At 42.5% G+C, this 13,800-nt stretch overlaps 1 protein-coding gene across 8 annotated transcripts in view; it reads left to right on the top strand.

The window, feature by feature from the left end:
• Positions 1 to 5,902, top strand: part of GTF2H2 (general transcription factor IIH subunit 2) — a 33,026-nt gene extending 27,124 nt beyond the window's left edge. For all 8 annotated transcript variants that reach the window (XM_075592117.1, XM_075592090.1, XM_075592126.1 and 5 more), the window contains 4 exons: positions 316 to 419; positions 595 to 697; positions 2,910 to 2,949; positions 4,556 to 5,902. In XM_075592117.1, the coding sequence (XP_075448232.1) occupies positions 316 to 419; positions 595 to 697; positions 2,910 to 2,949; positions 4,556 to 4,675 (367 nt within the window). In that variant the 3' untranslated portion in view covers positions 4,676 to 5,902. The remainder of the gene's footprint in view (positions 1 to 315; positions 420 to 594; positions 698 to 2,909; positions 2,950 to 4,555) is intronic.
• The last annotated feature ends 7,898 nt before the right edge of the window (positions 5,903 to 13,800 follow it).

The following is a 13,800-nucleotide window of genomic DNA, read 5'->3' as shown; positions in this document are numbered from 1 at the left end:
CACCAGCTTATTCCACCTGCCTATTTGTTTCCTGCACATAAACTGAATAAATGAGCTCACTTTGAATTATCCTTTAGTTATGGCCACACCAGCCTGTTTTTTTTTTTTAACCTTACCTCCCAGTGGTGACTCTGCAGATGTTTGACTATTTGTGTGGATATGTGATGGTGCTGCTAACATTAACCCTTTCACTAGTGGAATATTTGTGGCCCCCGAGTGCTACAGACATTTCCTGAGTAATATGACTGCTGGTTCAGCATTTGTATTTATTTTCTCACAATATATTTCCTTCTATTATTTGACTCTGCTTTTCAGGCACCTGGATAGTAATAGTGAGCCAAAGCTGACATTAGGGGGCTACTTCTGTCCTCAGTGCAAAGCCAAGTACTCTGAACTCCCTGTGGAATGCAAACTCTGCCGTAAGTATTTACACAGCCATACTGTGCAATGTCTATAGTATAATAATATGGATACAGCATGAGTGGGCTTGATGCAATTGACTAGTGTTATACTTAGATGGGGGTGTTATATCTGCCCTGGCAGCCAATGTCCAGTTGCTGTATTTTCAAGTGACATTATTTCCTCTGCTTCTAGGTCTTACATTGGTGTCTGCACCCCATTTAGCCCGGTCCTATCATCACCTGTTTCCCTTAGATGCTTTTAAGGAGATTCCCTTACAAAAATATGAAGGAGAAAGGTAATCTTGTTACTACAGTACGTTTTTATCATTGTGACCCTCAGCCTATTCAGCAGCGACGTGAAAGATAAGATAACAAACAATATGGCATGCAGATATATTACAACGTTAACGGAGAATGGCACAAGCACCGAAACGCCAAACTCTTAAAGCCGCAATCCTGCCGAACAATGCTTGAATTTTTTAACAGGATGGGAAGGGTGTTTTTTTAGCTCTGTGGACTGACAGGTTCCTGAGATATTTACCGGTAAAGTTACAGGTATAATAGCATCCTAGCTTTTTGCATGGGTTTAATTGGCCCTCCAATAGGATGATTGGCTCGCGAGACCCGTGAGATTTGAACTGATAGTTTGTTTCAATTTGAGGGGCAGAGACGCGGGTGGGTAGCTTGGGAACCAGGGGTCTCTGGATGCTGAAAACAATGCAGTGCTCATCCTGTTACAACAAAAACAAAGGAGATGGCCAGGATTGCTGCTTTGAAGCCGCAACCCCCACGTTTCAATTTTATTTCTATTTTTTGCCCGTAATGGGATTTGGGGCCCTGAGCCAGGGCTGGACTTCCTAGCTGTGCGGGGTGCCCATTTTCTGAGAGATGAACCTGTTTTATATGCTGGTAACATGAAAGTACACCATTTTGTATTTTTTTTGTGTCTTATCTGCTTTTGGTTAAGTTTATTGTAGCGGCGACACGACCGCGTGACGTCAGCCGTCGCCGCTACTACAGCGATTCCTGCACTCTGGTGCAGGAGACGCGAAGTGGCCATGAGTGGTTCACCCTCATTGGCTGAACCGGTCACGTGCCCGTGACGTCACCCCTCGATTGCTGGAAATATTACAACTTTGTGGCTTCCAGCGATTGCGACCAGTCCGTCGCTTTGCAGCGCCATCTCGGTCGCACCCGCTATGGGCACCCGCAGTGCATGTACTTGCTTCGGCGCTGCGCGACTTCGCAGTCGCAAGTACTATAAACTCGGCCTTTGTTTGCTAAGTTTTTTGGGATATTTTACTAATTTCTTCCAACCTTTTGTTAATGTTTAGTTTCATTTCTGTCGAACCGAAGGCCAGCTACACTCAATGGCAATAATGCCACAGAGAGGGCACTAAATGCAGACTATATACCCCCCGAGGAAAATGTTCAGCAGCTGTATCTCCCTTGCTTGGGCCTGACTGCCATAATTCATACAACAAGATACACGTCATTTATGTTCTTGTTGGCTCTGAAATTGTCAGTCACTTGATTCTTCATCTCCGGCTCGCCCTGTTATGATGACATTATCAGAGTTACACACTCATCCTCCATTAAAACCTAAATCCTGGAGAACAGAGAGGGGAGGACACATAGTTCCTATCACACCGACATCACACACAAAGGAGCTGAAGTATATTAAACCCATTCCACATTTCAGGTTCCCAATGAGAGATTAAATAAATCCACCAAGATTTAACCCTGGAAATGTACCTTCCCTATTAAGTGAAAAAAAAGACCCCCTGCAGTGAGGGGGCAAATCTAGATACTTTTATATCTTTATTTAAAAAAAAAAAACTTTTGTGTCTTTTTTAATTTTTTAATTTAATTTAATATTTTGAAGTTTAGTAATTTTTTTAAAAGAGTTTTGTGTGTACATGGGAAGCTCCTCTTTGTGTCATGTCACTGTGTGAATGATCTGGCCTGTTATCTACAGGAGAAGTGTTGTGCCCCTTCTAACTTGTCCTCTGAAAGGGATGGCAAGACAAGGATAGAGGAAACATTAGTGCCCCCGCAGAAAATAAAAACTTTGCTTCCAAAACAATTCTCTCTGTATCATTTTTGGGGGGAATAACTAGAGAAAACCAAACCCCTCCCAAATCTCGCCTCACCATGCTTCCAAATTATTTTAAAAAAAACAATGTAAAAAATTCCTACAGGTGTCAGATTTTGGTAAAAAAAAAAGGGTGTTTGTCACCCAGATGTAACCTCTTAAACATGTCCCTGTCGTTAGTACAGTTTGGTCCGAGAGGGACTGCCCCTTTATTATATGTTGGTAATCATACTGCAAACACAATGACCAAGATATGGCTCTCTAAGGAAGTTTTCTTAGGGAAGGGAGGGGAAAACCCCATTTGTCACCAGCGACTTTATAGTCCATTTGCACTATGTGTATGGTATCTGTACATTTACCATCAGTACAACCTGTTATCTCTGATATTAATATACGTAATATCTTCTTTTAAGTTATTGTCGTGGCTGCGATGGGGAACTGAAAGATCAACAAGTAAGTGTCATTTACTTGTTTTTATTTGCAACAGTTCATTGGATGATGTTGATGTAAATGTTGCCAATGTGGAATAAGCACCAACTATAACAATATTATGTTAAATTTGTGTTTTTGCCGTGTGTCTTTATATTAAATAACTAGCTGAGAGACCCAGCGTTGCCCATGAGTTAAATTTCCTGTTCCCTCCTCTCCCCCTATTTCTGTGCTCCCCCTCTTTCTCGGTTCCCCCACCCCCCAGAGGGAGGGAGCGGGGGACGGCAGTGGACAGGAGGGGGGAGACGGCAGTGGACAGGAGGGGGGGACGGCAGTGGACAGGAGGGGTGGGGCAGTGGACAGGACTGTCTGTTTCTCCGCTCCCCCTCTCTCTCCGCTCCTCCCCCCCCTCCCCCATGCGCAGCTCCGGTCCCCACCCTACAGTGACACACACATAAACACACACACAGTGTCACACACACGCACACAGTGTCACACACACACACACACACTCTCCCATACACACACACACACACAGTGGACAGGAGGAGGGGGGGTAGGGAGAGTGGAACGTCCGCTGATCCAAACAGGCGGCTCCCCACCTCCCGCCAGCCGTGACTGCGCACCACCACCCCCCCGCGCCACCACCCCACCCGCGCCCATTTCCCTCCCCTCGCGGGCAAGCAGGCTCCCGTGCACGCGGCCCCCAGCTTGTGCTCCCTCAGGTGCAGGCTCCCGTGCACGCGGCCCCCAGCTTCCCTCAGGTGTAGGCTCCCGTGCACGCGGCCCTCAGCTCGCGCTCCCTCAGGCCTCCCCCTCCCGGCCATCCGTTCCGCCGCTTGGTCCCGGCCGGTTGAGGCAGGAGGCGCCGGGGTGTGAGGCGGCAGGAGACATCGGGGTGTGAGCTGGGAGGCAAGGCGGGAACACAGGCCGAAGGCGTAGGGGTTTGAGCTGGGAGGGGAGGCACAGGGGTTTGAGGCGGCGGGCCGCCGGCAGGGGTGTGAGCTGGGAGGGGAGGCTGGAGGCGCAGGGGTGTGAGCTGGGAGGGGAGGCTGGAGGCGCAGGGGTGTGAGCTGGGAGGGGAGGGTGGAGGCGCAGGGGTTTGAGGCGGCGGTTTACTTACCTGGGCGGGAGGTGGTGTGTGTGTGTGTGTGTGTCAGTTGGGTGACGTCATAGAGCCACCAATCTGATTGGCCAGAGGCTGAGGACCAATCAGATTCACCACATCTACTTTCAACCCCACAAATTTCAATTTTATATATTAAGATTTATTACACTGATTTGCATATTCTAATGTTCTATCACTAGCATCTAAATGTTTGTTCTATAAAGGAAAAGGCTTATTTCAACTTCCCATTTAAACAAATAAGTGCACATATTCCTCCAGCTTTCAAATTCAGTGCAAAATCACTCCAGATTTGAAAGGGTATCATTTATTTTATCATTAACAGATCTGTCAGTCATTCCCCGAGTAACTGCAGTAAGCCCTTTTCGAATCCTCCCACACTTACTGTGTTTTAGGGCTTGTTTTCTGCCATATTGCCGTCATTTGTACATGTGTGAGGTTTTATCCATATTCAAGTCGTGGCTGCAGTGACATCTTTGTGTTTCTTTCTTTTTTTTGCTGCAGGTTTACATTTGCACAGTATGCCAGTGTGTCTTCTGCATAGAGTGTGACCTGTTTATACACGATACTTTGCATTGTTGTCCTGGTTGTGTCCACACAGCGCCCACCCCTCCTGGAGTATGAAGCCGTCTGCTCTGCTCAAGAAATCTGGTCTATGCAAACTGATTCACTCTGACCCAGGGTCTATTACCTTTAACAAAATACTTCTGTAATACCCATCTAATACAGAAATAATACATTGTGTACCACCAGGAAGCACAAGTAACAAGTTAGTGACCATATCGTCATTCTCCTGCCTCGCAACTCCCCAAAGAGTTTATTATCCTGCTGTCGGGCAACAACGAAGAATAACCTTGAGGAGGAGACTTTGCTCGAGGGTCAGAAATGGACGAGATTTCCAGTGTCGGGCAAATGGAGAGACACTCACAGTTTACTTTATCATGTATACATCAAAAACATATACGAGCAGATATAAACGTCGATTTGAAAGTGCAAATATTACAACAAAGGCTTTCTGAATTTTCAGCGAAGGGTAAAAGTTGCCTTTAAAGCTACTAGATTTTCAACTGGTGGGAAAATACAGAAAGTATATTACACATTTGTTTGCAAACAATAAGGTGGAGAGTATACATGGACGTAATTCCTTTCTGTTTACTAGTATAGATCAGGGTTGTTTAACTCCAGTCCACCAACCCTTTCAACAGGTCAGGTTTTCAGATATCCCAGCTTCAGCACAGGTGGTTCAGAGACTCAGTGGAAGACAGCCTCTGATTGAGCTATCTGTGCTTAAGCAGGGACTGATTGAGCCACCTGTGCTGAAGCTGGGATATCCTGAAAACCTGACCTGTTGAGGCGGCTTGAGGACTGGTGTAGAGCCCCCCTGGAATAGAGTATGTTGTACATTTCTGTTCTATGTGTTGCATGATATGTATATATGTTTCATTTATTCCGTGCTTTTTATAAAATATATTTTGAAGAAAAACCTGCACAGTAAATTGATGGCAGCCGGCTGTAAAATATAAATAAATCACAATTTTCTATTCCTGTGTGTTTTATGGTGAAATAGATGTTTTATTAGTGTCTTAATAAAAACAATGAAAATATTTCCACCACTGCATTGTGCAATTAAGTCGTTCCTAACTAGTGATTAACGCAAACTATTCACAAGATCACTGTATTCTTTTTATTCCTTTGCTGTTGGAGGGCAGTCTTGTTAATTAGGCTGTTTTGCTTGTTTTCTCTGTGCCACAGCAAGTGAAGATTTAGGGGGCAGATGTATCATAGTTGGGAGAATAACAAAACGTGCAAATCCTATGTTAAAAGGACAATTTCACTGTGCCAATGTATTAATGGAATGTGTGTTGCGTTTTTTTTGTGTGTTAATGAATATTAACCAGTTTTCAATCCCATGTACAAATATTTTTACCGAAACCAATTTGCTTTATTTTGTACACCAACCTCTTGTGTGGAACCGTATCAAAAGCCTTTACAAGATCCAGATCAACTGCATTACCCTGGTCTAAATTCCTACTTACCTCCTCAAAGAAACTAATAAGGTTAGTTTGGCAAGATCTGTCCTTCATAAATCCATGCTGACTATTACTAATAATTTTGTTATCCATTAGGTAATATTACAAATACGAAATATATAACCATATGAAAAATGATTCAATAAGTTGAAAATATATTGTGTTTGATCTAAAAACATACCTTATCTATTCAGTAATGCAGTATGAAGGGAAGGAACATGATTGTGGGGAAATTCATCGAGCTAAGATGCAGGAGATTTTCAGGCTCACAGAAACAACTGATGACTTGCCCATATATGTAGATGTGTCAAGATACTGAGAGGAAGGCCACTTCCATACTGGGTATGCTCTATGGAGCTCCAAAACCAATGGCAGATTTCCCATTAGGCCCGATACGCCCAGGCATAAGGTGGCAGAATTTGGAGGTGGAATGCCAGCTTGCCACCCAGCGCTTTCGCGACCAGCGTTTGCCACTTCTGCGCATGTGTGAACTGCGCCGGCCGCTTCTACGCATGCTCGAGCTGCTTCTACGTGTAGCCATGTCTGGTTTTTGGCTACCAGTCTGCCCTGGCAGTAAGCCCTAGTAAAAGCAGACTTCCCAGGAGTAATCATGGGTTTTCCCCACTTCTATGCAGCCTCAGTGAGTCACAGAGAAGGCGGTGCAATCAGGCCTTGTGTCTAATCAGGGGCACGGAGGTGGTTCCTGCTTTGCCTGTACTTAATGAGCTGCACTTCCTGATTCAGTCAGTTGCCTCTACCCTTGAGAGAGGCTGGTCTACCCAACCCAGTTGTGCAGGGCTCTGCCACACTGTGGGCCCTCCCTTAGGGGAGCGGCGGGAGACTGTTCCCCTTACTCTACCAGGGGGTAAGGGAAGAGCTAGGACTGCTCCTGGTGCCTTTGGATGGGAGTGAAAGTCCAGGGACATCCTGAGGGTGCAAACGCACATAGTGAAGTTTGTAAAAGTGGGTGTATATAATTTTAGGGTATAATATCTGCGTACATCAGATTAATGGGTATTAAGCATTTCATGTGCAATACATGAGTTTACCAAACGCCGCACTGCCGCCTCCAGGCCTCAGGAATTCTCTCTCACAGCATCCAGGACAAGCTGCCTCGGTTGTGGTATGGAACCTCCGCTGCGGTGCCTTTTCCTGATCGATATCCTTCCCCCAATCGCCGCCGTCACTACCGCTCACTCCTTGGGTCTGTCTCAGACTGCCACTGCGTCTCGGAGCACTTTGTTGGTATGTCACGTGTCCCGCGGGGTTTTGCGACCGGCCGCAAAGGGAGGTTGGGGCGTAAAGCGTGATCGTAGCTTTTACTGCAGTATGCCGAGTGCAGCTTTTTGTGAAAAATCAGTCCAATGCAGATAATACACACAGAGTGTGGAGATACAGTTCTAGGACTTTTAAAATCTTTATCCAACGCGTTTCGAAGCATAAGCTTCTTCAGGGATAAATTGAACTAGTTTAAGAACATATTTATACCTTTAGGCCGCCACTGATTGGTCAAAATCAGAGGTATCTACACCAATCTGATCCTCACTAGGCATTAACCCACAGGTGTGGGTGTTTGAAGTACTTACTTCTTAATGTGCTCTGGTGGGTTGACCTTTTCAGTGCTGGTCTATGGGTATGGTAAAAACACAATACATTTTTTATTAATAATTTCAACTTAAAAAACACTTTAATAAAATTGCCAATGATTGTGAATATTTCAAAGGCTCTGAAATAAAACAAACAAGTGTTAATAACACATATAGATTATTACTTTATATTTAATATGAATGGGTATCGCAGATGTTGTTCAGATCTTATGCATAGGGCCAAGTACTAAGCTGATAGGGAACGCATAACTATGTGGGGCCTGTTTGTGCATATTGTTTAATATAGACACCATAGGTCTATGTTTTCATTTAAACCTTTAGGACCTAAAGACTTCAATTGGTGGATCCAAAAGGTTTCTTGGACAGATATATCTTTTATTCTGTCTCCTCCACGTCTATTTTGGGGAATGGTTTTAATCCCTTTGAAGGTCAAGGTTGAGGGGTCTTTGTTGTGGTGGGTTGAGAAATGTCGACTTACACTATGAGTCTGTAGTGCATGTTTGATATTTCTCACGTGTTCTTGGATACGTGTTTTCAGACAACGTTTTGTGCGGCCTACATATTGCAGGCCGCAGGGGCATTCTAATAAGTACACTAAGAATCTTGTGTTACAATTGATAAATTCAGTAATATTATACACTTTATGATCTATATTTGATCTAAATGTTTTACGTTCAGTGTGTAGGAGTTTACATATGCAGCATCTTCCACAAGGGAAGTTCCCTACTATATTGTTGTTCATCCAGGATTGGGCACCTCTATTTATTACAGTTTTCCCAATGTCACTCGGGACTAGTGTGTCTTTTAAACTGCGTGCCTTCCTGTAAATAAACTTGGGAGATGTGTTTATGTGTCCACTAAGAATGGGGTCTGTAGATATAATCTCCCAATGTTTTTTTATGACTCCTTCTATTTGTCTGTGCATAGAGTTATAGTTGGTGATGAAAGGAACTTCTATTCGGTCTTCATCAACATTTGAGGGACTTTTCTTTTTTTGTATCAACAGTTTATTCCGATCTATTTTTCTAACCTTTTCTAGTTCAAGTATAAGTTGTTTGTAATTGTATCCTCTTTCTAAGAATCTTAAGAACAGAAATTGGGCTTGTAATTCAAAGTCTGCCTCATTGCTGCAGTTTCTCTTTATTCTCATAAACTGACCTCCAGGTATGTTGCTAATCCAAGTTCTTTTATGATTACTGGAGGCCAGTAAGAGATTGTTCGTATCTACCTTTTTAAAGAAGGTTTTAGTTGTTACCCCTTCTGCCTCCGAAGCTTTTAGATCCAGATCTAGATAGCTGACATTCTCCGTGTGTGTTACATGGGTGAATACCAGATTGTAGTCATTATGGTTGATGTATTTCATAAATTTATCTATTGATTCTTCATCACCCTCCCACACACAGAATGTCATCTATATAGCGACGCCATATCACTATATGTTTAAGGAATGGATTTTCCTTCCAGATGAAAGTTTCCTCCCAGTTCCCCATATACAGGTTTGCGAAGCTGGGGGCAAAACGTGTGCCCATTGCAGTTCCGCAAATCTGCAAGAAGAACTGAGAAAGAAAAAGAAAGTAGTTATGGCTAAGCACATATTTTATGGCTTCTATGATAAACCATCTATTCAGATCTGTGATGTTAGATTCTCGTCTCAGGTAATCCTCAACTGCTGCAATGCCCTTTACATGTGGAATGCTGGTGTACAATGCTTGTACGTCACACGTCAGCCATCTGTACGAGCTTTTCCATTTGAATTTCGCAAAGAGATTTAGTACCGCAGAGGAATCCTTTAGATATGAAGGTAACTCCCCTACGATACTTTGCAGGAAATAATCCACATATTGGGATAGGTTTGCTGTCAGTGAGGATATACCTGAGACTATTGGTCTCCCTGGCGGGTTTATTAGAGATTTGTGCAGCTTGGGTAGATGGTAGAACACCGGTATTTTTGGTGACTTATTATAAAGAAACCCATATTCTTTATCTGTTATTATTGTTTGAGATAATGCTTCATCTAGAAGTTTTTTAAGTATAATTAGAAATGATGCTGTGGGGTCTGAAGTTAATTTCTTATAGAAGACAGGGTCACAAAGGAGTCGGTGTGCCTCCTGCTCATAGGTAGAGCGATCTTGTAGAACCACACCTCCTCCTTTGTCAGCCTGTCTAATAATAAGTTGGTTATTATCCTGCAGAAATTTTAGTGCAAGATTTTCAGCCTTGGACATATTCTGTTTAATGTTCCATTTTCTGTCACTATTGTTAATTTTATTTAGATCGTTATAAACCATATCAAAAAAGGTGTCCACATGATTACCCCTAGAATGATATGGGTAAAAGGTAGATTGGGTCTTAAAAGGCGTGTGGATACATGCTGTGGATTCATTATCTTTCTATTTCTTGAATAGTATCAACTATATTGTTGGATTCTTTTTTTATTTTAATAAAGTGTCTTTTTAGTGTGATATTTCTTATAAATTTATGAAGATCTTTGAAGAGTTTAAATGAATTTGCCCCGCTAGTCTTAGAAAAGGAGAGTCCCTTACTTAAGACTCTTTTTTGATCATCTGTAAGGATAAACGTAGAGAGATTAAAAATACCTCTATCTATCTGGGTGGGTGGAGTCCTTAGAATTCTTTTCTTTTGGACCCTGGATCCTCCTCTTTTCCCTCTTCTGGCAATGGTCTTTATAACTTGGTCCCTGAGATCACCTGTTTGTGGTTCTCTGTACTTTTCAGTTCTTTTTCGGGGGAGCCATGCCTCCTCCTTATTAGATCTAAAAAAGGGACGGAGAGGAGGGAGAAGGGGAGGGTGCAGGGCGATTCTCACGTATATGTTCTGGTATCCTTACAGGAGGTCTATATGACTCATTTTGTTGTTGATAGTTAGTTTGTCTGTTTCTATTATATTTATAGTTTTCGTCATAATTTCTCCCTTTATAGTTAGGGTTCCTGGGATGTCCCCCCCTTTGGGGATACGATCTATCTCTCCTAGGGTATTCCCTTTTATCTATATACTGATAACCTCCATGTTGCCTCCCTCTATCATTTTGTTCTCCATTCATTCTATGGCTATTTTGATGTTCTGAATTACCATTAGGGCGTCCATTAGAATCCCCATTGGGGTCATTCACAATTTTATTGTCAGTCACCTTTCCTTTAGTGTTATCTTTGGCCCATGTTCGTTGTTTATTTGTATCGTAGTCATTTTTGTCTCTAAAAAACTTAAAGTGCTTGGTTTTCGCAGTCTCGTCATCATGTTGCTCTAAGTTGGCGCACACTTCGTGTTCCAACTCAGAGCAATCATTGACGATGATAAGGGGCTCCATAGTTTTAATTTGTTATTCATTTATACCCTAAATTTTATACCCTAAAATTATATACACCTACTTTTACAAACTTCACTATGTGCGTTTGCGCTCTTGTCTTTCTTTGTGTTTCAGTTGCCCAGGGGTTTTACCCCTGTTCATATAGCTGCAGATCACCCATCGATTTAGAGGTTGTATTTCATTAAAATTAACACAACGGTGGTAAAGGGTTTAAATAATAGAATTATTAATTTGCGCACTTTATTTGTTTTTGTTATTTTGACATCCCGAGGGTGAAGGCCCTAAGCTCAAGTATCCAGTTGTTGTTGTGAAGTGTACAGTGAGAATAAAGTGTTCTAGTTCATTATATCAATGGAGATTCCGCTCGAAGCAGTGTGGCAGAGCACAGCCGTGTAATGAAGATAGATCAGGATCACAGCGATGGGGTAAAAAACTTCTTTATTCAAACACCATGGTGCAGACAGGAATGGAGGGTAGCTCTTATGCGTTTCACGCCTGTGCAGCGCTTCGTCAGAGAAGAGAAGGACCCCTTGTATGGCTGTCATAACCATTCACTAGATCTAGGTTCAGCCTGCACAAATGAAAGTGCACATATGGTATGTGATAGTTACAATTGCGTCTGTTTCGCTACTATTGGTCACAGTTTGGGAACATAATGTTATGTGATCTGTAACCCATGGATACATTTGGGTAAACACACATTTTGAGGAAACTATTATGTATATGATGCCTTCATTTATATGTATACATCCTATTTTATCTATAGGGAGTATTTGTGTGTATATTATAGATCATTTGACCATACTCAACCTACTGTGAGGGGTCACCAATTACAGACTCTATATTGTTTTTTTCTTGCTCATATCTTTTGTGAACAAGCATATACTTACCATATCCATACATATTTGTAGGTGTCACAACTTTGATATCAGTGACACTTTCCCGTTACAAACTATAGGGTATTTGAATACAAGACTATGCGTTCACTACAATAAGGACATATGCATGCATATATTTATATAAATGGTCCATGAAACAGGCATACTTCAGTGGTTTTTAAATTATTTTATTAGCGTATATATACATATTTTTTCACTTAAAAGAGTTATTAGTAATTAATAAAATTGAATTATTTTTTTAATTTCTAATCCTCCTGGTTTCTGCATTACATGTATGCTGGGACTAATTAGTTCCCTTAAATACTGTCTTTTGGTAATTTAGGCTGTGTGCAAATTAGTGGGAACCTTTTTGTGATCACTCTTGGTCATTTGAAAAACATATGTTATTCCCCATGCTCCGCCATCATATATATACTATTGAATATTAATGTAGAGCTGTGATAACTATTCCCTATTCTGGCATTTGTTTAATACATATTTGAAACTTCTTTGCTGGCACCTACCTAAATTCTCTTAGGACTAAAAACTCCTTCATGGAGACGAGAAAGCAATCAGGCGTGTGCACGAGTACAATTTCAGTGACAAAACACAAAGAAGTTTCACTTAGAACGTGCGTGCCCGGCACACACCCCATCTTCTTTTCTTTATTGCATCCTGCGTTCTAGCCCTCAAGTTATTTTGCTATGCACAGCTACCTTTTTCCTTTTCTATTATTGTCTATTATTATCGCATACTGTAGGTACTGAGTGCAGTCGAAGAGGAGTCTTTTTCTCTCTTTAGAATCTCAAATTTGTTAACTCCTGTCACTTTGCACCTCTCTTAGGCTGAGACGAGAGGGCTTTTTGTGATTCTCCCCCAATTGGTACATTACATATTTCCCCCCGAATGATACACGTTCTGCACCAATGCCGGGGTCGCGTACTTAGTAAGGCGAGATATACGTCAATTGCAACTTGTGTCTGATGTTGTTGTAATTGGGATACAAACTTGTTGGTGTCATATTGAGATAAAATCCTGTTTGTGCGCTTCTGGCTACAGAAGCTTGCTAATGTTGCAATATTTCCTGGTTAATGGTATTTTCTACACCAACCCCTACTCCCTCTTTGCAATGGTATCTGTTTAGAATCTGCCAGTGCTGTGGATGTCTGAATTATTAGTACACAATCCATATAGCCAACATTTAAAGGATCTTTCCATGGCTTGGAAATATTTGTTACTTCAATATTTTTATGGTATCGGTGCACTCACATTTATTCTTATCTTGCTGTGTTGTGTTGTGTTGCTGGGCTGGAGAAACAGTATAGGCAGGGACCCCTTTACTGCCATCAAATCACTGAAGGCTTAAGAATGTCTCCACCGTGCAGGTAACTTGTTCTTTTAATCTCATTCTTACTTTACTAACAGATAGACATGCAGACACAGCGTTTTGGGGGGTAACCCTTCCATAGGTGCAGGGTGATGACAATAAAATATTGTGGCTTGCTGTAGTGCAATCAATACCATCACACACCTATTAGCACAATAATGATCACAATATGTTATTGCCATCACACTGCACCTGTGGAAGAGATTAAACCCTGAAACGTTGTCTCATATCTGTGTAGCTGGGACCCCCTTTTCCATCCTTTTGTTGTTATGGGTGGGTATGTTGCAGTTAGGGAACACTCCGATAACGGAGGTTCCGCACAAGGGAGCCGCCATGTTGTGGTTGGCGCCAGCACAGACTTAGCCTAGCAGAGGTTGCGCATGCGCAGAGCGAGGGTGAGAGCCCGCGAAGGAGGTAGAGCACGACGGGTCCCAGCAGCCCCCGCGGGTCCCCGTGATGCGCCTGGGCCAATGAGGTGCGAGACCAAGAGGAAAAGGAAGTGTTTGCGCGCACATGATTCAG

This window comes from Ascaphus truei, chromosome 1 (assembly GCF_040206685.1).
Source record: "Ascaphus truei isolate aAscTru1 chromosome 1, aAscTru1.hap1, whole genome shotgun sequence".
NCBI lineage: Eukaryota > Metazoa > Chordata > Amphibia > Anura > Ascaphidae > Ascaphus > Ascaphus truei.
Note: the sequence above shows the minus strand (reverse complement) of the source record. Positions and strands in the feature narration are given on the sequence as shown.